General features: G+C 33.3%; 1 protein-coding gene across 2 annotated transcripts in view; it reads left to right on the top strand.

Annotated features, from left to right (window-relative positions):
- The first annotated feature begins 3,735 nt into the window (after positions 1-3,735).
- LOC117924059 (alpha,alpha-trehalose-phosphate synthase [UDP-forming] 1-like) overlaps positions 3,736-25,025 on the top strand; it is a 36,970-nt gene continuing 15,680 nt past the window's right edge. The window contains exons 1-10 of one of the 2 annotated variants that reach the window (XM_034842611.1): positions 3,736-3,978; positions 5,059-5,461; positions 5,705-5,802; positions 5,967-6,355; positions 8,356-8,470; positions 8,647-8,748; positions 15,233-15,383; positions 17,335-17,423; positions 18,044-18,092; positions 22,362-22,462. In XM_034842611.1, coding sequence (XP_034698502.1) covers positions 3,931-3,978; positions 5,059-5,461; positions 5,705-5,802; positions 5,967-6,355; positions 8,356-8,470; positions 8,647-8,748; positions 15,233-15,383; positions 17,335-17,423; positions 18,044-18,092; positions 22,362-22,462 — 1,545 coding nt within the window. In that variant the 5' untranslated portion in view covers positions 3,736-3,930. The remainder of the gene's footprint in view (positions 3,979-5,058; positions 5,462-5,704; positions 5,803-5,966; positions 6,356-8,355; positions 8,471-8,646; positions 8,749-15,232; positions 15,384-17,334; positions 17,424-18,043; positions 18,093-22,361; positions 22,463-25,025) is intronic. The other variant, XM_034842610.1, reaches the window with a different exon arrangement.

Raw genomic sequence — 25,025 nt, 5'->3', positions numbered from 1 at the left:
GTGGGGTACACACGTACGGCTGCGATGGTTTCTAAAATGGAAAAGTGAGTGACAATGACGCAGGATATTGGTATCTTTCATTTTCCCACGTGCAACTCATAATGCCTCAAGCCGCGTGAATGTGGGTCACCTACAATGTTTTTCTTTTTTTTTTTTTTTTTTTTTTTTTTCCCTTCTAGGGTGGTTGATGTTCGTGACTCTTAGCTGTGAAGGTAGCCGGCCAATCAAACCGGATCTGTTCTCCTCCTACCCAAATTATGACCGTTGAAAATTCAATTTCGAAATTTTCTTTATTCTTTTCCTATGAAAATCTATATATAAATACTTAAAATAATATAAAAAATAAAATACTCTTTAAGAAAAACTATAAAAAATATGAAAATTATTTCATCCTTTTAATCTATTAATTCTAAAGAAAAAAAAATTAAATTAGGGTATTAATTCATTTTATGTCGTATTATTTGATAAAATGATACATTAAATGATTTTTTTTTATATAACTAAGGTAATTTATTTATTGGGTTTGTTAAAACATATATGATGACAAATCATTCTACATCACTCCTTTTTAATAATAATTAATTTCTATTTTAAGCTTCACTTGTTTTTTAATTTAATAATTAACTTCTATTTTAAGTTTTCTAATCATAGTATTTACAAAGAAAATTATTTAAATTTAAAAATTATCTGCAATTCACACTTGCACATGAAAAAAAGAAAAGAAAATGTCGCTATTTTAACTAATTGTTTTTATAAATCTATTTTAATTTTTTTATTATAAATATTATATTTTATACTTTAGTGGAGAGTATTATAAATTTAAAAAATCGTTTATTAATATTAGTTATGTTTTTATTATATTAATTATTATGTTTAATGTTTGGATTTAAAAATCTGAAGATCATTTCACTATTATTCTCATAAAAAAATTTATAATAACAATTATTTATTTGAAATTTTTAGCAAATAAAATGAAATGTCATGATTTTTACAAAATAAAAAAAAAATCATTTATATTATTTTATCATAATATTTTTATGAATAGTCATTATCGCTATTCTTTTTTAATTAACTTCTAATTAAATATTTCAAACTATATTCTAGTACATAACAAAACTATATATATAAATTATTTTTAACATTGTACTTTTAATAAATAATATTCAATAAACAATGGTATTATTTTTTATTATAAAATTAAGGATATTCATACATTGTGTTTTGTTAGAGTGTCTATCATAAAAAATTATTCAGTATTACTCATCTTTTATTAGTTAACTTTGATTTCAACTTTTCAACTATACCATGATTTACAAAAAAAATGAAATGAAATAAATTTAAATCATATGTGCGTTGCACGTGCTTAGTGAACTTAAATAAATATTTTATTATTATATCGATAATAAAAAGTGAAAAGTGGACATAGTGTTATCTAGTAATAGATTCTTAAAAAACTCAATGACATGTATTGGAATTTTATTTTATTTACATATGAGAAACACTGATGTATTTTATTTTGTTGAAGTCTCAAAATTACTTAAATTTTAGTTAAAATTTTTAATTATTCTATTATTCTAATTGTTAGTTATTTAAATTCATTTTTAGTATTTAGCTAAATTCATCAATTCTATGAAGATTAATAAATTATCAATAATTGTTATGAAAATAATAAAAATATGTTTATTTCATGGATCATTGTTATCTACAATACTTTTTGTAGTGGTTGATAATTTTTTTATTTATTTACCTTTAAAACAAAGTGCCAAAAAAAACAACATTGTAAGTTAGAGTGTTGTGCAAGAAAATGAAAAAGGAAAGTTTAAATTAGATAAAAAAAATAAAAAATAAAAAATCATGTGCATTGCATGTGCTTATGGAATCTAAATGAATATTATGTCATCTTAATTATAATAAAATCAAACTTATATTTTCAAATAAAATTCTTCAACTTTTTTTTAATATAATCATATCAACATTCTTATTGCTGACTTAATTTTAATTGATTTTAGTTTAACATTAGTTATGTAACTAATTGAAGTATGTTTATTTCTATTTTTTATTCCTTTTTTTATAAAAAAAAAATGTGTATTTTCACACTCTCATATAAAAATAATTATAAAATAAAAACTTTTAAAAAATAATTTAAATTTTATACACTAATTAGTTAAAGATAAAACCTATAATAGTCTTGTATCATTAAGATATATTTGAAAATTATTCTTAAAACAATTTTTAAATAATTTGTTAAAAAAAAAAAACATTTTCAGGTATTTTTCATATAATGTTTCCAAAAATAATACTATAATATTATGCCATATAACTAAAAATGTAAAGAATATTTTAAAACAATTAAAATATGAAGAATATTTTGAAACAATAAAAAATATGAAGAATAATTTGAGAAAACTATAATCCTAATTAAATTCTTAAACTATTTTGTTTCTTAAAACTATTTTTAAAAATTGTTCTCAAATCTGTTTTCTAAAAGTAATTTTTAAAAACAAACAAACCTTGCCTATTGATTTTTGCATAAGTAAAAAGCGGATTGATGTGACTTAAAATTTAAATGTGAAATTGAACTAAACATTTTACAACAAAAATAGTTTATTTCATGAATTCACATTTATTGCACTCCTCGAACGTATACTCTTGATTATAACATGTCACAATCCAATCGAGTGTGAACATTGAAATGAGATATTTAAAGTAAGGCCAAAAATTCCTACTATGAAACTTGTACTCTTTCCAAAGCTTAATTGTTTGGGAAATTCAATTAACATCATGCTTTAAGACAAAAAAAGAATGCATTAGATTTATAATCATATCCAACAAAAGTAGGAAACAAGAAATGTATCTATATAAATTAATAAAAATAAATAAATAAATAAATGAAAAATATATGCATTATTTGAAAGAATCGATGGATATGAATATCTGAAATATCTCACAACATCAAAATATAAATGCTATCAATAGTACAAATCAGAATATGAATGTCTTCAATAGCATGTATCGGAATATGAATATGCTTGAAAGTATATTCTATACAAAATCTATTATTTATAATCATACAATAGCTTCACAAAAGTGGAATCATACTAGCCTTACAAATCAAGAAAGATAAGGAATAACGAAGTACTATTCAAACCTATGGAAAGATAAGAAAGAGAGAAGTATTACTCAAAAACTATAAAGCATTTATGAAAGAGAGCTAAATAGAGTGCAAAGAAATAAGATGATAAAGAATATATTTAAAATAAATTGTTTCTCATATTATATAATAGGGAGACAAATGCCCCAAGGAAGTACATTTTGTCGTTGCTAAACTTTCGCTTTCTCTCAAAATCCTTCTCTTATAACATGATAGATAAGGATTATCTTAACATGGAATTATTGAAGTACAAGAAGATGGAATTATATACAAATAAATAAGATTAAGATACAAAATAATAAAATATAAATTAGATATAAAATATACGAGATATATTTTGATTCGTCTTGCCATTCAAAAGGTATCAATTCCGTATCATAGCGGACTCAAGCTTAAAAAGTTAAGACCACATTAATTGATCGAAGAATATATTTATGGAGTCTTGCTAATGCTTATAGTTGTAGGAAGGCTCAATGGTTTGAATAATGTTATATTTTGAAGGCATCTTTGGTGTCACCCAACACTTGCATGGAAAGGGCTGTGTCCTTTATAGACTGAAGCTTCTCGCAAACCTCTTGTCTATCTCTCTCTGAGGGCTATATAAGGATAATCTTAACATGGGTGTTCAGATTTTTCTCTACCCATCCCTGACCACAGGCCCCCAAAATATCGTTATGCCAACTTGCTCTCTCTTTTTCTTCATCTCTTCTTCATATATAGACACTATTTTTTGTTTCTAAAGGCTTACATCCAAGCAGGATTTTGTGTCAGAATTGTTGATGAAGCTGAAATCATCTGAAGAGATCTGCATTTCTCAAAACCACCTGGTCAGACCCCATTTCAGCCATTTTTTGTCGTCTTTTAATTGGCAAACTCATTTTCTGCTTTGTGGCTAAATGGGTTTTGATGCTCTGCTTGTTTTTTGATTTTTTTTTTTCCTTTTCTTTTCGTTTTTTTCCCTTTTTCTTCCTTCCTTCTGTTGTTGGTTTAGGTTTTTAGAGATGATAGCAAATGCTGATTTTTTTTCCTGAAATATTTGATAGATGGATGGGTTTTTGTTTATATAGTGTTCTTTTATTGTATTTTGTTCTTCCTCTGATCGATGTTTTATGCAGACAAAAAACTCATCCTTGGGACGGAATTCCCCTTCCTGAACCGTTTTTTTGGATTCTGGTCTATATTCTATGTTTTTCTAAAGATTTGCTTCCCATTGTACCTGTGTTCAGAAATGGTCCATTTGATTGGGAAGAAAAAGGTGTGAGAATAGAAGAAACTCAAAATTTGAGTATTGGATTTTCATTATTTGGGACCTGAGAAACAAAAAAACCCTGTTCAGTCCATCTGTTTTTACTTAATAAAAATATTTTTTCTTGATGGAGACGAGTTTTTCAATTGATTGTAACATCACAACACCCAACATAAAATTCGAATCTTGGTTATTTTTATTTTCCTCAACTTTATCTGCAGCCAAATGAGCAGAATTTTCTAAGAATGCTAATGCTTCACTATATTGTAAATTTCTTATAAGCTCTTTTGATTTCTCATTTAAATGATAATTACTTATTAGTTAATTTTTTTAAAAACAGTAAGTTGTGGTATGAAAGCATGTATTTCCTTGCTGTTATCTTTCTCTTTGTTTCACTTATTCAATCTTAATTTACACCAATTTTATATTTATCAATAAAGAAGCTATACGCCATGGTATACAGGATGGATATAATGGGTAGCGATAAATTTACACTGATTTTTTACCACAATATAATAAATTTATGAGCAGTGGATGTGTTGTTTATCTAAATTTGATAAATGATTTGTTTGAAGGATCTTGTGGTATCAAATGCACAATTTACTTTTGAATAAGTTACTGTACTGAATTGTTATAATCCATATCTTTTACTGAAATGCAGGCTCAGTTGCAGACAAAATATATGCCTGGGAACAGATACAGTTTTAATTCTTCCACCCCAAGAACAAGATTGGAAAGACTTTTGAGGGAAAGAGAGCTTAGAAAATTCAATCAATCTTTCAATCTTACCAACGAGGTCAAAGATGGGAACAGGGAAGGTGACCCTTTTGGGAATGACTCAGCAAATGAAGGTGACAATGGAGGGGTTCCCAATGAGGAAGAGTTCCTAGAAGGGTTTACGGCAGGAAGAACAGTTGGTGATGCATTTGAAAGGCAGGATGCACGGCCTTCAAAACAACGTTTGTTGGTAGTGGCCAACAGACTGCCGGTGTCTGCAGTTAGGAAGGGTGAGGATTCATGGCAACTAGAGATTAGTGTAGGGGGCCTTGTCAGTGCATTGTTGGGTAAGCTCTAATTAAACCTTCTTTCATATGATTGCTTGAATTCCTGTTGAATTAAGGCATTGCCTTTTTATGTACTGTGTGTTGTTATTTTTCATGTCTTTGTTGCTTGTTTATCTATGTCATTGAGGTTGCAATCATGATAACTTTGTTTATTACTCTTTTAGTATGGGTTGGTTCCATACAATATATCATTATTTGTGTCTGAAAGGGAGGGTTAATTGATTATGGGCCATTTTCTTGAAGGCGTGAAAGAATTTGAGGCCAGATGGATTGGTTGGGCAGGGGTAAACGTACCTGATGAAATCGGACAGAAATCACTGGCTAAAGCTCTAGCAGAAAAGGTTTGAAAATCTTTGTTCCCTCCTGTAGTTCTTGTTGCTCTTGAACATAAGAAACATGTCACCTGTAATCTCTGGTTATAGTATTGCAGCTGAGCTCTCACATTACAGCAATTTGTAAGTGGTCATAATTTTCTCTATCACTAAGTTCTCTTCTTTGACTGCAGAGGTGCATCCCCGTTTTTCTTGATGAAGAAATAGTTCATCAATACTATAATGGGTACTGTAACAACATGCTGTGGCCTCTTTTCCATTATCTTGGGCTTCCACAAGAGGACCGCCTTGCGACTACCCGCAGTTTTCAGTCTCAATTTGATGCATACAAGAAAGCAAACCAAATGTTTGCTGATGTTGTGAATGAGCATTATCAAAATGGTGATGTCGTTTGGTGCCATGATTACCACCTGATGTTTCTTCCCAAATGTTTGAAAGAATATAACATTGAAATGAAAGTTGGTTGGTTTCTTCACACACCTTTCCCTTCATCAGAAATACATAGGACCCTGCCATCTCGATCAGAGCTGTTGAGATCTGTTCTTGCTGCAGATTTGGTTGGGTGAGTCACTAATTTCCGACTGTTGCATTTCAAATTCCATGCCACCGCCTTTATTGCATGAACCTTGTAGTTTGCATGCCTAGGAATTTTATTAGGTTTAGCTGTGCTAGGGGAATGGTGGACATTAGACAGGCACAACTCGTGTGCTGCACAACAAGGTTGAGGTCTTGGTAATGGATCTAGCATTTTCAGTTCATGGTACCAATACATTTACTTGATGCCAAGATGTGTTGGATGATACCGACTAATGAAAATTCTTAGTGATTCTGCAAGTATAATCAGACACTGGGTAAAATGAAAATCCCTAGTTTAATATAAAAAATTACAAATATATTGGTATTATGTAGTTCATATTTTGAGTGATTTTGGCAACCTTAACACTTTCATTTAAGTTGCTGAAGAATAAATCTGACATGCATTCACATTCACTTATTTAATTTACATTAAAAAAAAAATAATATCATCCAAAAATAATATTGCTATTTTTTGGATTTTGTTGTCCAGGACATGGATTATAGCTGATGTGTACAGGCTCCTGCCATACCCTATTTGCTCCTTTTAGGAAGAGCGTAAAGAAAATATGCAAAGATGTTTTCATGTGTTATCCATCTTCTCTTTGTCCATGAATTTGGAGATTGTTCTTTATCAGCTTGATCTTGAAAATAGCATTTTGAACTTGGACAGAACCAGATGGCTTCAGGTCATTATCCTGACCCCTTCCTTGCAAATCCTAACAATTTCAGATAAAAACTGGTCTACTTGATGGGAGTCTTCCAAAGTAGATGGTTGAACCATCCAAACTGGATTCCTTTTGAGAACTGTTCTGCCTTTAAAGAGTCACCTGTGGTAGAGAAGTGGTCCTAGATGGAATAGGAAATAATTAATTTGTCGGTTAAAGAAAATTTTGAAATTTACGTATCCTGTTTGGGAACAGAACTAAAAATTGTTTTTTGTTTTAGAAAATAGACAAAACGATATTGAGACAAAAACATGCTTGCTAGGGCATCTAGAAGAACCATGTTTCTTTGAGAAATGACAAGAACATGTTGTCCTTCTATTGTCTTCATCTCCAATCAAGTTACTTTCTTTACTTTTTCATATATTGCCACTTGTCCATCTTAGTATCTTCATCTGACTATATCTTTTTTTTTTTTTTTTTCCCTTTTTTTGTAAGCAAAAGCAATCCACTAAAGGTGCCAAAATAAGTGGGCCTATTCTAAGATAACCATTTTCTGGACATAATTTTTGGAACTGCCCAACATTATGTACCACAAAAAAATAGTCAGGTTCACCACTTATAAAAAATTTCCTTCTCCTTAATAGGTGTTCTTTAATTGCACAAACATTCATAAGACACCTCCGCAGTTCATCCGTCCTGCCACAGTTCTGTAGTCTCCATGCCATCCTCCTTAGTCTGTCCTTATGGATGCTCCATTTAAGATATCAGGAATCATTACTTTAGATATCTCTTGGTTGTCAGTGGCCCCATGTTCTCTCATACCTTTACCTGCATTCCATACATTTTGTCTTAGCCTTCCTTACTGTAACCTTTAGATTTGAAATAATCAGACCTTAGACCTGGGTATATATGTTAACATTTGGCAGCCAATTAGTTATGTCATCATTCAGATGCATGGGAAATGAGGCTTATGGTTTGTGTATACATATACATGCATATGAGCATAATCCATGTGCTCTTAAAGCCTGAAAATTCATATGGAGGACTTTGCAGCATATTTTGATTTGATCTCTGTTTGAAATAATTAATTATTTTCTACCATCTTGTTTCCTCCTGCTTGGGTCCATAAATAAATATTAGCCCTTAATTGTGAACAGTGAGCAAGATGGATGATTATGACTCCTTATGTGCTATAGTAATATGATTTAGCCAGTTTTAGTGGATTGAGTTATCCCATCATTTTTTTTTTCCTACCAGAATCATTTCATATTAAGTACCCAAGGCCACTAGGGTTTTAATTGTTGGTTTCTTTACCTTCCAGTTTTCACACATATGATTATGCAAGGCATTTTGTTAGTGCTTGCACTCGTATTCTTGGGCTTGAGGGTACACCTGAAGGAGTAGAGGATCAAGGAAAGCTGACTCGTGTGGCTGCGGTATATATTCGCAGATCATTTTGTCATTCTTTCTTTGCTGTCCACACACTTGAAAAATCAGCATTCCATTTTTTTTTCTCTTGCATGGGTTCTCCATAATTAAGTATTTTTCAATATGGACCCTATGAATTCTCATGCATGATGTGAAATTTTACTTTGTGGGCTTCAAACTACAGTTTCCTATTGGGATAGATTCTGATCGGTTCATTCGAGCTCTTGAACTTCCTCAAGTCCAGAATCACATAAAAGAGTTGAAAGAGAGATTTGCTGGCAGAAAGGTAGATGCTTTGTATGAAAGCACTTTATTTAGTAAATCCCATTATCTTGACTAAATTGCTTCCAAAACTGTGAAGGTATAGATTATTTTTTTGTTAAGTTTCTTTTAGAAGAAAGGAAAAACCTTAGTGTTTCTGTACCTTAATAACAGTTAAATTTTTTAGGCCATATTCTCTTCTTCTTGTGCATGCTTCTTAATACCCTGATGGTTACACATGATTAGAAACTCTGTTGCAGCTTGTTCCTGTTCATCTTCTCTTAAAAATTCAAATGTTATCTTTTGTTGTTTTGCTTGGGAAAGTCATATTTTGATATTAGATAGGCCTCCTATATTTTGTGACTCCCTTAGAGGCTATATTTGGTTCTTGGAAAGTACCGAGAAAAGGAAAAAATAATGCTAAGGAAAATGATCTTCTTACATTTAGATGTCATAAAAAAATGGGCGAGGAAGGGGGAAAATCTGCAAGGAGGTTAGAAAAACTGCAAAGAGATTTTTTGTGGAGAGGGGGAAATCTGGAAAGGAAAGCTCACCTTGTCAATTGGGAGACGGTTTGTGTGGATAAGGAGAAAGGGGGGCTTGGCATAAGGAAGCTAACCCTCTTGAACAAAGCCTTGCTTGGCAAATGGATTTGGAGATTTGCTTGTGCTAAGGAGGATCTTTGGAAACAAGTGCTCATGGCAAAGTATGGGCAAGAGGATTTCGGTTGGAGGACAAAAAAGGCTTTTGGTGCGTTTGGAGTGGGGATTTGGAAGGAGATTTTGAAGGAAACCGGATGGTGTTGGGAAAAATTGGCTTTTAAAGTGGGAAAAGGCATTAAAATCAAGTTCTTGACTGATCTTTGGTGTGGGGGTACAGTGCTGTCCCAAAGATTCCTGCATCTCTTCACTTTGGCTGCTCATAGGAATGCGACAATAGAAGAAATGTGGGACCAGAATTTTGGCGAAGGAGGATGAAATTTGAGGTTTATTAGGGATTTTAATGATTGGGAATTGGATATGGTAAACAACTTGCTTCATGTTTTGAGGGGTCACAGGATAACTTTGGAGGAAGATTCGGTTTTTTGGAAGGAAGGAAGAAACGGGCAATTTAGAGTAAAGAAAGCATACAACCTGTTGGAAAGCCCCTTGACGGCCGTTTTTTCCAAAAAATAACATATGGGTGGAGAGAGTTCCAACTAAAATTGTGTTCTTCGCGTGGGAAGCCGCTTGGGGAAAGATTATGACTCTTGATAGACTCCAGAAGAGAGGGTGATAGCTTCCCAATCGTTGTTTTTTGTGTGATTGTGAAGAGGAAAATGTAAATCATATTCTACATTGTACAGTGGCCAGAGTGCTGTGGGATTTAATTTTGGGATTGTTTGGGGTTTAGTGGGTGTTTCCAGAAACTGTAAAGGAGGTTTTATTTAGTTGGAGGGGATCCTTTGTAGGGAAAAAAGGGAAAAACTTTGGAATTCCATTCCGTTGTTTATTTTTTGGACGGTTTGGAAGGAAAAGAATAGACTAGCTCTTAAGGGGGAGGGGGGGGGGGGGGGGGGGGGGGTTAGCAATTCAGAAACTTAAATATTCTTTTGTTTGTAATATATGTGGTTGGGCTAAATTGTATATTGGAGAGGAGACGCCTTCCTTCATAGGCTTTCTGGAGTGGTTAGCTTCCAGATAAGGGGTGGTGGGTTTTTTTTGGTTTTTTACTTGTGAGGCCTTAGTAGCCTTGTATACCCCCTATATACTTTGTGGCTATTTTGCCTCTTTTTATTGAATTCTGTGCTTACTTATCAAAAAAACAATGGGCAAGGAACAAAATACTAAGGAAAAGAGCAGGGAAAATGCTAAAAGATTTTTCCTCCCCATTTTCTTTATATAAACGTGAGGAGTGTTTTAGGAAAGTGCATTCTTCAACAATTTAATTTTCTTTCCCTCAAATATTTCAAGGACAACCAAACAAGTGAAAATTTTAATAAATTTTCCTTACCTTTTTCTTTCCTTATACTTTTCCTCTCTATTTTCTTTCTCTCATACTTTCCAGGAACCAAACATAGCCTTACTAATATATGCATAAGGTAAATTCATGTTCCTATGTAGTAATTTTATGCTCATTCATGCTCTTTTCCTTTTTTAAAATGTTGTATTGAACCATTTTGGATATGCCTTTTAGTGCTAGCAAGTTATCTATTGGTAGACAAACAATTTTCTAGGCTCTGCAAATGCAACTGTGCAAGACCTTGCAAATTGCCAGAAACCAGAAAATTAGCACAACTTGAAGCATTGAAAACCCATGAAGATAAAGTTATATTGAGAATTTTGTTTCTATGTTTTATAAATAAAATAGTGGTTGGCTGGTTTAAGTATAGAGATGTTTCTGGGGGTTTTATTTTGGCTTTGCATTATAAACTTTCAGAGAAAAGGTTTACAAGGTAAAGAAATGCTTTCATTCAAAAGCTTGAAATGTGCAAGAGGTAGTATATAAAAGAAGGGGCTGAAGACAAAGGATTGTGTAACAAATTTGCAGCAAACTTCCAGCTCACCAACAAAAAGAAGAAAACGACAAAAGGAGAAAAAAATAAACATAAAACTAATCAACAACTAATCTAATACTCCCCCTCAAGATGGAGAGTGAATATTGTGAACTCCCATCTTGCTGAGTAAGTAATTAAACCGAGTTGGAAACAGAGGTTTGGACATTAGATCTGCCAGTTGATGTTGAGATTGTACATGAAGAGTCTTCAAGTGCCCATTTGGATTTTCTCTCTAACCAAATGGCAGTTGATCTCTATGTGCTTAGTTTGTTTATGGAAGATAGGATTGACTGCAATGTGGAATGCGACTTGATTGTCATTGTTACGACCCGCACCCAATCATGTAGATATTGTCCGCTTTGAGCCTAAGGGGGCCCTCATGGCTTTAAAACGCGTCTACTTGATTAAGAGGAGCCTCTACATATATAGCGCTAGGAATATTCTCCCCTATCCGATGTGGGACATCACAGTCATAGAATAATAGAGCAGGTTGTGGATGCTCAATGTGCAAGTCTTTGGAAAGAGAAAGAAGCCACATCATTTCACAAGTAGCATTAGCCATGGATCAATATTTAGCTTTAGTAGAAGATCTAGAAACAGTATGTTGCTTCTTTGATTTCCATGAAACAAGGAAATCTCCAATGGAGATACAAAAGCCTTGATGGATTTTCTTGTGTCCGGGCAAGTAGCCCAATTCGAATTAGCAAAACCCTTTAGCTCAACGGAAGATGAAGAGGAGAAATAAATCCCTTGACCAACTATGGATTTAATGTATTGAAGAATATGATGGGCAGCTTGAAGTTGGGGAACTCTTGGTTTAGCAGGAAACTGACTTAGTCGGTTCATTGAGAATGACAAGTCCGGCCTAGTTATAGTAAGGTATAGCGGTTTTCCAATGAGCCATCTGTACATGAAATGGTCCTCAAGCAAATCACCTTCCTCCTGTGAGAGTTTAAGGTTGGGATCCATGGGAGTTTTCTTGGTTTTGTGGACAAGATAACCTGTATCTAAGATAAATTCTAGAAGATCTAGCAACCTCAAGTCCCAAAAAGTATTTCAATCTCTCCAAGTCCTTAAGTTTGAAACAACTATCAAGGAACCCTTTTAAATCATCCACAAGCCTTTGATCATTACTAGCTCTAACAATGTCATCAACACAGACCAAGAGGGCAATAAAGGAGTTACCAGAAGATTTGACAAATAAGGAATTGTCTGCATTTGAGGGAGTAAAGCCTCTGTTAACAAGAATGCTGGAAAATTTAGAGAACATTACTGAGAAGCTTGTTTAAGCCCATATAGGGACTTATGCAATTTGCAAACAGTATTAGGGGAAAAGGACTCCCCCTCATGATGCAAACCAGGAGGCAAGGTCATGTAGACTTCTTCAACAAGATTATCATGCAAAAAAGTGTTGTTGACATCCAATTGAGTAAGGCTCCACCCATAAATGGCTACAAGAGCAAGCAAGACTTCAATTTTAATGGGTTTAGGACTAGGGGAAAAAGTGTTGAGATTGTCAATCCCTTCTTGTTGAGTGTATCCCTTAGTCACTAACCAAGCTTTATATTGCTCTAATGTGCCATCAGCTTGATATTTGATCTTATAGATCCATTTACAACCCATAGTATGCTTGCCCAGTGGTAAAGTGGTCAAAGACCAGGTTCCATTGCTTTTAAGAGCTCTTAACTCCGCATCCATGGCTTCTTTCCACTTCTGAATAACAACAGCCTCTGAGTAGGAACCGAGTTCAAAGTTGGAGGACAAGGCATGATCAAAACCTTTGTGATTGGAAGAGAGTTTTTCATAACCAAGAACTTGAGACAAAGGGTGAGAAGTGGAAGGACATATACTAGAAATTAAGGAACAATGGTAGTCATGGAGGTAAGATGGTGGCCTTGATATATGGGAAGAACAAGTAGCAATGGGAAGAGAAGGGGCTATGTTAGGTGTAAATGAAGGAGTGGAATCAAGTAGTAAAGCTTTATTGGATATGGGAAAAGGGAGAACTTTATAAAAAAAAAAAAAAAATCTGATGAAGATTGTGTTGGTTATGAGCCAGATTTAAAAGGAAATATCGTTTCATGGAAGACAACATCCTGAGAAATAAAAACTGTATTGGTGGACAAATCAAGAACTTTACATGCTTTATAACCTGCTGGACAGCCAAGAAAAACAGCTTGTGTAGCACGTGGTGAAAATTTTGTGCGACGAGAGAGTAATGTGGAAGCATAACATATTGCTGTCGAGAATCCATCCAGGTCTTCATAGCTCCACACCAACAGATTGGAAAGGGTTGAAAATCCTTGTGTAATAAGAGTTGACATCGAGAGAACCTTGATTCAAAGCAATCAGGTGCTTCTTGATTTGAAAAACTCATGGCCCATTGTTTTGGTGAAATCGGTCACTAAGATCTCCCCAAATCTCCATTGCATTGTCAATGTAGAGCAAGCTGTTGGCGATGTCTCAACTTACTGAGTTAAGAATCCACGAAGTAACTGTACTGTTGCAGCGAGCCCAAATAGCTGAAAGGAGATCGTTGGTTGGTTGGTGATGTTCTGAAAGCACCAACAATTTGATGATTGTTGGTAGAACCTCGTGCAATTCCATCAGAGAAAAAGAAGAGGAAGAGAGGGCAATAAAGAACAAAAAGAAGAGGAATAGAGGGCAATAAAGCTTGCTTTGATACCAATTCAGTGAAAAGGTTTATTGGGTAAAGAAATGCTCATTCAAAACGTCAAAATGTCCAAGAGAGTATATAAAAGGGGCTGGAGACAAAGAATTATTGTATCAAATTTGCAACAAACTTCCGGCTCAACAAAAAAAAGAAGAGAAGAAAGCGACAAAAGGAGAAAAAAAATAAAACATAAAACTAATCAGCAACTAATCTAATATAAACAAATTAAAGTAACTATCTATAAGACAACTATGAAATCAACTGTGCTTTATGCTCAAGGTGTGAAATGTTCAATATGTTGGTAACTAAGGATGTTAAGATGAATGGTTGGAAATTGCAGGAAAGACATGATGAAAATGATTTAAGTTGGGGAAAATGTAGCCTCAACTGGTGGTATAATCAGGGTGCACTTTTGGTATGGATTTTGGTCATTTCTATTAGAAAACCAATGGCTTTAGTATTAAGAAGATTTGGATTTCATAGAGGAGAAGATGTTAAAAAAAAAGGTACAAATGGAATTAATTAAATAAAATTTATTATCTTAAGCTTTTATTGAAGATGCATTTTGACTGGCTTAAGTAGTGTTGTAGGACAGAAATAATTGGGGGGAGGTGGTATTGAATGATTCTGTTATGTGCTTCTTATATATATATAGTGCTCATTAACTACTTAAAGAATGCTTATTTTTTGGCTAATCCAATAATTGGAGCACAAATTTTCTTAGGAGCATTAAAATAAAAAAATTTGACTCTATCATCTAGGTGTCATTTCAATGAATTCCCAACTAGAATCATAAATGAAATTCAAATTGATAGCTGTTTTTTAAATTGATTATTTCTTGTCATCTTTTGTTATCTTGAAAGTGGTGAGGAAGGGGGGCTTAGAGGACATGCTCAGTCAATAACATCATCTTCCAACTATTTCCAGAAGGATTGAGCCTTGAAGAATGACACATGTTTGTTATTATTATAAATTTGGTATTGAATTCTAAGATTCAACAAAAATTTGCAAGCCCGCATTCTCGCACACGGTGCCTTGAATAGTGATGATTGTTTGTGACTGCTATAAATTTTGTATTAAATTCTGAGATTCAACACTAAAATTTGGACACACTCACACAAGCAGAACTTGTGTCAGGGATTTTAGATGTTGGTCATTCCATGCATGAAAAATGATTTTGTTTTCTCTTAAATTTAAGCTAATCTCCCCCATGTTAAGTCTATAGTCAAACTTGATATGTATACTGCTATAATTTTGTTTAACTTTAAATACTTGGCCTAAATGTTTGGTTATCTGCAGGTAATGTTAGGTGTTGATCGTCTTGATATGATTAAGGGGATTCCCCAAAAGATATTGGCATTTGAAAAGTTTCTTGAAGAAAATCCCAATTGGCGGGACAAAGTAGTTCTGCTACAAATTGCTGTACCAACAAGGACAGATGTTCCTGAGTGTATGTTTCCCAGTAAATACATTTCTTTCTTTATATGCAGCATTATTGGTTATTATAGTGATCTTGAGTATCGAAATGACCAGCAACTAGAATTAGATGTGCAGTTCCTATGGTTCATGGCTTGATATTTTCCATTTTTGTTAATCATAAACTTATGAAAAGGAAGTGGAGGCTGTTTCTGTGAATTCAGAGGAACAACCTTGTCTTAAAGAATAGCAATTAAGTCGCCCTTTCCAGTTCCACTATTGAGTGGCACATTGGACATGCTTGCTATTGCAATTTATTTTTCTAGGCATGGTAATATTTAAGATTTAGATGCATAACATCCATTTTTAAGGTCTAAGATGTTAAGATTACAACCTAGAATGCATCATATTGGTCTAAGATGTGTCTAGCTTGTGATACATGGACACTTCAATTCAATCAAAACACATGTGTCGACACAATATGACATAGGTGCATGGGTGAGATCCATGTCGGATATGTTTACCTTGCATTGGATATGGCTAGCTCATGATTGCTTTATTCCTTTCTTTGATTGTTTGTTAATTATGCATATATTATATTAGATACCGTTTTCATTATTCATCTTTTTCTTAATTTTTTTAAAATTGTAACAGATAATAATGTAAAATAAATTGTGATAAAAAATAAAGAATTTTGAATTAATTTCTAACATTTACACTTGAAGAAGTGTTTATCTCTTTCTTAATCTTTAAAAATTATAATGGATAAAATTTAAAGATAAATATAATAAATAATATCATATAAAATTTGAAGATAAATATAATAATTAATAGCATAAAAAATCTAGAGGTAAATTATAATAATTAACACAAAAAAGTAAAATTTTCACAATTAAATATGAATTGCATTTTGTCAACATATAGCTTATTAGAAGATTTTTATTGTAAAATCAATATAAATTTTTAAAATCTTAAACTAGTCAAAGTTTACTAATAATGTGGTATAATATTCTCTTAAAATTTTTTCTCAACATCCTATAAGATAAAAGACCTATAATAAATAAGTTTTTCATATATAAGATTAGTAGTAGCATCATAGTAAAATAATAATTAGCATCTTATTAAAATAGAAAAGATATAAGAGATATTTTTCTAACTATAATTAACCATGTAGTATCATAGATAATATATACTTATCTTATTGAGTTTATGTTTTGTATTAGTTTGTTTTTCATAAATGTCGTAACCAAGTACCCACACCTATAGTTGAGATCCTTTTCAGTTGAATCCTGGTATTCTAAGATTTTGGGATGCAAAGGATCTGACACCTAGACATGTATCCACACCTCACACCCTACTTGAACCCATGTAACATAGGTGTCTAACACACCATAATAAATTTTTTGCTTTGAATACTTAGCTAACTGTCTACACAGTGAACTTGTTACCTTCTGCCAACCATATCAAAGTGCTGCTATCTACTTACCCTTATAACTTGCCAACTATATCGAAGTGCTAACCCTTATAACTTAGCAAAAGTCAAAACTTCTTGACTTGATGGACGAGTTGCTCAAAGGCAGATCTTTCCAACTATAAATTGGAGTCATATGAATATATCTGATGGAATTCTATTTGCATATGAATTTATCTAATTTTTTCTTTTCTTTCCTTATGTTATGAAATATGTTGCAAATCCATAACATAAGTTAGTTCATATGATGGTGATTACAAAGTTCTTTGCTTTGAAAGCAAACTATTATTTAAGAAGTCCTTGCTCTATTGACCAGGATGTTAAGATTCATTTATTTATTTCTAAAAATATTGTTTGGTGCTGGTTGTGGCAGCTGCAATCAGCACCCCAAGGTTTAGGTCCCAATGGAGAGTCTAAAGGTCTCGATCATGGAAGGTTCCTTGGTTATCAATATATATATATAGATTATCATTTTGTAGACTCCATTGATTTAATTTTTTCTTTGCTTTGGCAGACCAAAAGCTCACAAGCCAGGTTCATGAAATTGTTGGTCGTATCAATGGGCGATTTGGAACTCTCACTACCGTTCCAATACATCATTTGGTTGGTCTTTAGCTTAACAACTTGAATTTCTACCAATTCAATTACTCAATGATAATGGAGTTGAATTGCTATTCTTGATGAAACATGAGTTATTAGAGTACAACTTAAACATTCTGCATTTGTCCTTTTCTTTTTCTCTAAAATTCCCTTAATTCATGGGTCCAATGTCTGTGATAGAAAATATATTTAATGGGTGGTTGGAAAGTGGACCTCAAAGATTTGTATTTTTGATGGTTTAAGATATACACTTCAGTCCATTTGGAGTTTGTGAGAAGTGAACCCTTCAAATCATAATTGAGGTCCCCTAATGATTTTTTATCTTTGTGAAGTTAAATCCAACATGTATGCTAAGAAGCTCTGGAAGCAAATGAAAGAATGAATGGCTTGATAACCTTTGGTTTTTGTACAAGAATTTAGAAGCTAAAACTTATAGAAACTGCACCAAGGTGATGGTAATGTGTGCTTTATTTTGTCTTTTGTGCATATAGATAATCAGTCTCCAACTCATGATTTTTTGTTATTATTATTATAGTTGTTGTTGTTAACATGATTATTTTTTTACAACTGTTTTTGTTGACTAATCATGTTGATTTCTAAAGCATTTTCTTATCTATTTACAGGATCGATCTCTTGACTTCCATGCATTATGTGCACTTTATGCTGTCACTGGTACTTCTTTTTGCCTGTTACTCTCAAATGATTAATATTACTGTCTTGTTTCCCTATAATTGTCTGGATAGTACTGATTTATAGAAAAAAGGTAGTAGAGGTCTTGTCCCCCAAAAATAAGATGTAAGATATATTGGAGTAGTTAAAGAAACAAATAAAATTTTAACCAATTATAAAATCATTTTTATTTTGGCACTGGTAGAAGTATCTGCAGTATTGGATCCAATAGTTTGTTTCTATTGATTTTTTTTTTAGGGAATTAACTCAAGAAAGGGGTGATGGGAATCCATATCCGAAATGCTGTCAATTTGTGTCCTGCTCTGTGTAACCTTAAATGCACCCACCAAGATTTTTTTTCCTGGCAGAGATAACATCTTGTAGAAAGCCTATCTGTAGTTGTAGGGATAATATGGTCTTGTCTTTCTTGAATCAGTGGGATTGATAATATGGGATTTTGAACTCCTTTCTACTCAATAGATGCGATATGCATTGAGTAGGGGTTAGTGCAGAAAGAGGCAAAACCATGTTATACAAACCATAAAACAAGGTTTTGTGCTGAAATCACTTGGATTTTTATATATTTTTTGTATCCATCATAACTAAGTTTTTTTATTATATTTTAATTGAAAAGACGTCTTTGCTGATAGTAAATCAACTTTTACATCATTTGGTTGTTAAGAAATGAATATTGTGCTCTTGTGTAGAAAAAGCCCCAATAGATACTAATTCTTAATCATCAATTCAATATAATTATCAAAAACTGGTGAAGGTAAGTTTATCACAGGCCTCTTAAAAGAAATGCACTGCACACAGTTAGTTCTACACATTTGGGAAGAAAATAGTGGCTCAATTGAGGCACCTCATCCAGCTTGCTCATCTATTTTATTTCCTTGTTTAGTGTTCTTAGGAAGATCAGATTGAGACTTAAGAAGATTCAACATGACTTACTCTAGGGAGGCAAAGCTTTGGAGAAAAAGTGAAGTTTAGTGAAATGGTCGATTGCTTGCATTTATAAGAGTTAGGGAGGCCCAGGCATTAGTGCCTTTTTTGCTTAAATAGGATCACCTGTTAAGCTCTCTGAAGGAGATATGCATCTGAAGGAGAACCACTTTGGATACAGGTTCTAGATAAGAAGGTTAGGGATGAAGAAGGGGTTGGTATTCTTGTGAAGTGAGAGATGGATAGGGGTTGGGTTATGGAAAGCTATCGGGAAGGGATGAGACCTTTTCAAAAGTAGGGAATTCTTTGTGTGTGTTCTTCTCCTCATTGTATGCCTTAACCTCATTAAAAGGGACTTGGGTGTCACATTTATGAGGCAAGACTGATGTGAGGTGTCATTGGAATCCTTGGTGTATTTTTTTTTTTTTGTAAGATAACAAGAAAAGTCAATGAATAGAGAAGAGGGGGATAGGGTGGCTTGGATAGATACGAGGAATGAAGTTTTTTCTATCAGTTCTTTCTATTATGTCATAGAGCCAAGTAGTTCAATTCCTTTTCCAATTGCCATAATTTGAAATTCATGGCTTTTGTCCATAGCCAGATTTTTTTTTTCTTTGGAAGTTAGTTGGGGAAAGATATTAACTATAGATCAATCTTCGAATAGAGAGTGGTCATTGGTGAATGGATGCTTCCTTCTATAAAGATGAAGATGAATCTATTGATCACATTCTCCTTCATTATGCCAAAACAAAGGTTTTTTGACAATTGCTCTTCTCTTTGTTTAGTGTACCTTAGGTGCTACTTTCCATGGTCAAAGATGTTCTTTTAAGTTGACAATGGTTCTTTTGTGAAAAGAAAAGGTAACAAATATATGGAGAGTCGCTTTTTTTGTGCATTTTTTTGGATAATGAGGAAGGAAAGGAATTGAAAATCGTTTGAAAATGAGGAGCAATCTAATCAGATGTTGAAAGGCACGTTTCTAAGTAACCTTTTCTTGTGGGTTAGGTTGTTTATAGAAGAAGGCTCAATGCCTTAATTGCTTTTGTAAATTGGTTACGATTTTATCAAGTACAAAGTTGTTTTTTGTGTTTTCTCTTTTTTGGCAAAGCCTTTTGGTGTCCATTGTACATCTTATATACTTTGGTGTCTTGTTTCTTTGATGCTTTCTATAAATTTATTTTGCCCACAAAAAAAATTGGTTCAATGGCCTAAACTTGTGTGATTATTTAATGCATATTGATATGCATGCCATTTAACTTGTGTGATTATTTAATGCATCTTGATATGCATGCTGTTGTGTATTCTTATTAGAAGTATGTTGTCTAGCCTGTCAGTTTATTGCATGTCATTACTTGTGATGCATAGAAGGGTGAGCTTAAGATGTGAGGATTCAAAGGGATTTCCTATAGGGTGGTAGAGCTTTAGAGCGAAAACCTCATCTGGTCAACTGGTCTATTGTATGCATGGTTGAGAAAAGAGGAGGGCTTGGCATCAAGAAGCTAATGGTCTCAATGATCCTTCGTTGAGCAAGTGGAGCTAGAGATTTTCCTTGAAAAGTGAGTCTATATGGAAGCGGGTGATTGTTGAGAAGTTTGGGGAGGAAATGGGAGGTTGGTGTACTAGGATGCTAAGAAAGGGGCATGAGATCTGTTTTTGGAAGGCTATTAGGAGACAATGGGAGGTTTTTAAAAGCAAAGTGTGCTTCATTGTTGAGAATGGGAGGAGAGTTAAATTTTGGTTAGATAAGTGGTGTGGTGAAGTATGATTGAAAGATTCTTTTCCTGCTTTATTTTTCATAGCCAGATCAAAGGAGTCATGGGTATCTAATATATGGGAGCAAGATTGGGTGGGTGGTCATGGGAGTCCCTCTTTCTTTCTTTAGATAGTTCCATGATTGGGAGTTAGAAGTGGTGGAGGCTTTCTTGGGAAATCTTCAAAAGCAAGCAGTAAGGTAGGACTAGAGGATAGAATGGTTTAGTCAAAGTCAAGGAGTGGAAAATTCTAAGTTAAAGATTACTATTCTCTGTTAGCGCCTAGTGGTTTAGAGGTTTTCCTCATTGAAATTGTTTAGAACTCTTGGATCTGGCAAGAGTGAGCTTTTTTACATGGGGAGCAACATGGGAAAAGATATTGACTTTGGATTAGTTGAAAAGAATAGGACGTGTCAAATGAATAGATGCTATATATGTAAAGGGAAAGAAGAACCCATCAATCGCATGTTTCTCCATTACGCTACAACAAGATTCCTATGGCTGTTGGTTTTCTTATTGTTTGGATTGAAATAGGTAGTGCACTCCTCAATCAAACTGATATTACTAAGTTGGAATGAGTCTTATGTAAGAAAGAGGCAAAAGAAAGCTTGGTTGGCTGCCTTTTTATTCCTTTTTTGACCATTTGGCAAGAGAGAAACAAAAGGGCTTTTGATAACATGGAAATTTGAGAACAACTGCTTAAATCTTCTTTTATGGTAATTTCTTGGAAGGCTTTATGTTAGATCAAGGTCTAGTTAATCTGGGTTTTTATGATTATAAAATAAGATTTAAACCTAATGGTTTTATTTCAAGTGGGATTAGGTAAGAAGAATTCCTAGGTGTTAATCACAAAAATATATCAAACCAAAAGGAAATCAAGAAGAAGGAGAAGAATCCAAAGAGAAGGTTCATAAAGATCTTATTTTCTGGAATCTCTTTGTAAAGTTGTTGGTGTACTAGGCTCTTATTGCATTGCATCTTTTTTGAAAGCACCTTATTTCATCCTTAAGTTACTTTATTGGCTTTATATTTTTAGAATTCGATGAAAATCAATTTGAGGAAAAACCTAAGCTTGAATTAGTCAAGAATATTTTCATAAAGGTTTTTCAAAATGTTAAGGAGTTTATACAACTGGAGTATCTCCTTGTTTTGAGTTAAAACTTGAGAAAAAAATGGTTGATCAGTCGAGGTGACTTAAAGGGAAATTTTGTTCTCTATTGGCAATTAGATGGGTCTTCCATTTCTATAGTGAATTTCATTGATTTTTTTAGGTGACAATTAGATGGGGGAAGGTGTTCTACACTTCTTTTGTCTCTTCTTTTTTTTTTTTCTTGGCATTTTTGCATACTCCTTATGTACTTAAGTGTGCCTTAGCTTCATCCTTCATGTCTTTACTCCTCTTATTTATAAAATTATTTTTCATGTGCCTATTAAATTATATATATATAGGAAGATTTCCTGTCGTATTTACATGATTCTTGTATGAGAGGTTGTTTGTTTTAGGATGTCTATTCTCATGATCACAATTCTTTTCTATCTTTTGTTCATGTGAATTATTTTTTCTACTTTTCTTGTCTAGATGTAGCACTTGTTACATCTTTAAGGGATGGAATGAATCTTGTTAGCTATGAGTTTGTGGCCTGCCAAGCTTCAAAGAAAGGGGTTCTCATTCTAAGTGAGGTAATTGAAGCTTACCATTTCGCTTGAGTATATAATTGATTTATTTTTTTGTTAGATGATGCAAACTCTAATTATTGTTGAAATGCAAATACTTTAACCAAAGATGTTTTGACCACCAACTGAAGCATAGGAGAAATATTTTGGCTAGACTATCATTGGGGTGAAGAAAAATAACTTCACAATAGCCCATGAATGCTCAAAGGATAACGGGCTGGTTCTCAAGTTGTGTACTTCATCCTGTACAGGGTTCATGAAGCACGCCCATTTTCCTTCTGTTGCTACAATTCTCAGGTGTCTTTGTGCAAAGATATTTGGCATATTTAGCAAGATGAGATAACCCATCATCTTAATATAGAAAGCAGGGAAATTTCTTCATCAAGACGATGCTTATAGGTTTAGAGTTCAAGAAAAATATTGGTTTACCCAGATACACCTATGCCCAGGTTCTCTGTGCATATTTGAATAAACCAAAAGGAAGTATTAAGCAAGCCATTAAGTATACATGTATTTTAACTGTCAAGCAAATACTGATTTAAGAAGGATTTGAGTTTGAGTTCTCTACAATAAAACTGAATTCTTGAACTCATGATGGCTGAGTTTTCCTCACTGCTTGATCTCATAAATCATGAGAAATGCTCTTTCTAAGAGCAATACTAATAGCTTCTTTAGACTGTTTTATGCATTCAAACTTTGACAACATTTTATCTATTTTCTCTTAGACGGGTAGTTGAATTTGGTGATTCCCTTCTCATCCTTTGTTACACTTGAGGAAGAGTGTTAAGGTCTTATTCCATCAACTCTACCTCTACTAGGTTTAGACATTAAACAAGGAATATGGAATTACATACCCCAAAAGAAAGTTGGTGTAGTATCAATGCAACAGGTTATAAAAAAAGAAAGGATGGTGGGAAGTTTGTATGTTGAGAGTGGAGTTGCTGAAGATTCCCAAGTGGTTCTGATTCTTTTGATTCTTCTGATGACAATAAAAGAATGAACGTGAATCTTCTGATAACAATACTAAAATGAGACAAAAATTACATTCCTTCCCAAACATTGAAAGAACTAAAAGGTTTTTACATTTTCCGGACAGCTGGGAAGGATGCCTTAAAAAAGAACATGCTGTCAAAAGCAAACAAAAGGTGAAAAAATGGCAGGGCTGAGTTTTGGAAGCTTTGATTTCCAATACCTTACCCACCAGCAAGAGAGTGTATTCTTTACCTAGATAAGACTAAGGTCATGTTTGGATCGATTTCTAAGAAGCGAAAAGCTCTTTTTTAAACTCAAAAAAAGCTTTTATGTTTGTTTGGCAAATGTTGTTGAAAGAGTATATGAATTTTAAAAGAGCTAAATATGGAACCTAACAAAAAATGTTGCTTCTTGTAGAAGCTCTATTTTAGTCTAAGCAAAAAGGTTTTCATCTTCACTAAAACTTTTATAAATCAATATCACCCTTTAGAAACAATGACTTTGGCTTCAACTTTAGCATCCAACTGAAGTAAAAAATAGGAAACTATTCTAAATGAGGTCTATGTAGGGTGAACGAGCTTATCATGTCAATACTCCAATACATGATGATTAGTTCATTCAAAAGGTTGAGCAGTTGTCTAACTTGGAAAATCAATCCTTGGTTGTTCTAGCCTTGCCATTAAAATGCTCCTCAAAAGAGGTTACATTACACAGGAACTCAATAGACTTGATTAAGATTGGTTTAGATAGAACACTGGTAGACTTTAGCTAAGGAAGAGAAGACCCATTATATGGTGCTCCATCAGCTGGGACACCCTCCCATTTTCTCAAATGTAGCATCCATTTAGCTGGCCTATAACAAACAATTGTCTAAGGCTTTTACTCTTTGAAATGTTGAGCATTCTTTTTTCTTTCTTTTATGAAACTTATCTTATCAAGACATTTCTTGGATGTCTCCTGCAACACGATAGAATTGTACCCAAATTGTCTTTTCTTTCTAACAAGAATCCACTTGGATAACAAAAATATGGAAAAAATAAACAAATCAATTGATCCCTAGTTTCAACCTTCTTACTTGTCATCGTAAGATGATAAGTAGTAATACTCCTAGGAATGATTTTAGTGGCAAGTAAGCATCAAAAGCCCCAAACAAGCCTTTTGGACTAATCAAGATGACCTCCTTGTTTCTACATATAAGAATCTATGGTGATGTAAGAACTATAAAAACAATGGATTTAAAGCCCTATTTTGAGAGCTGCTTTAATGTTAAAAGCAACGTTTAAGTTGATGAATGCATACAAAAGGTGGAATACATTGGCTAAGATCAAAATGAATAGAGTTTATTTAACAGAGGAGGTTGAGATGAAGGTGAGGATTGTCTAAGCTATCTAGATTCTTTTGTTGAAACCAGGGGAATGACATCCTAATATCAAGGATATGAGTTTCAACACTTTAAGTAGTTAAGACACAATAAAGTTGGATGATCCTTTTTTAGAGGAAGAGGTGTTCAACACCTTGTTAGATCTAAATGGGGACAAAGCTCCGAGGTCGGATGGTTTCTCAGTGGCTTTTGAGCTAAATGGGAATAAATGGGTTT

Source organism: Vitis riparia, chromosome 10, assembly GCF_004353265.1.
Source record: "Vitis riparia cultivar Riparia Gloire de Montpellier isolate 1030 chromosome 10, EGFV_Vit.rip_1.0, whole genome shotgun sequence".
Classification (NCBI taxonomy): Eukaryota; Viridiplantae; Streptophyta; class Magnoliopsida; order Vitales; family Vitaceae; genus Vitis; species Vitis riparia.
This window is presented reverse-complemented; position numbering and strand designations above follow the sequence as displayed.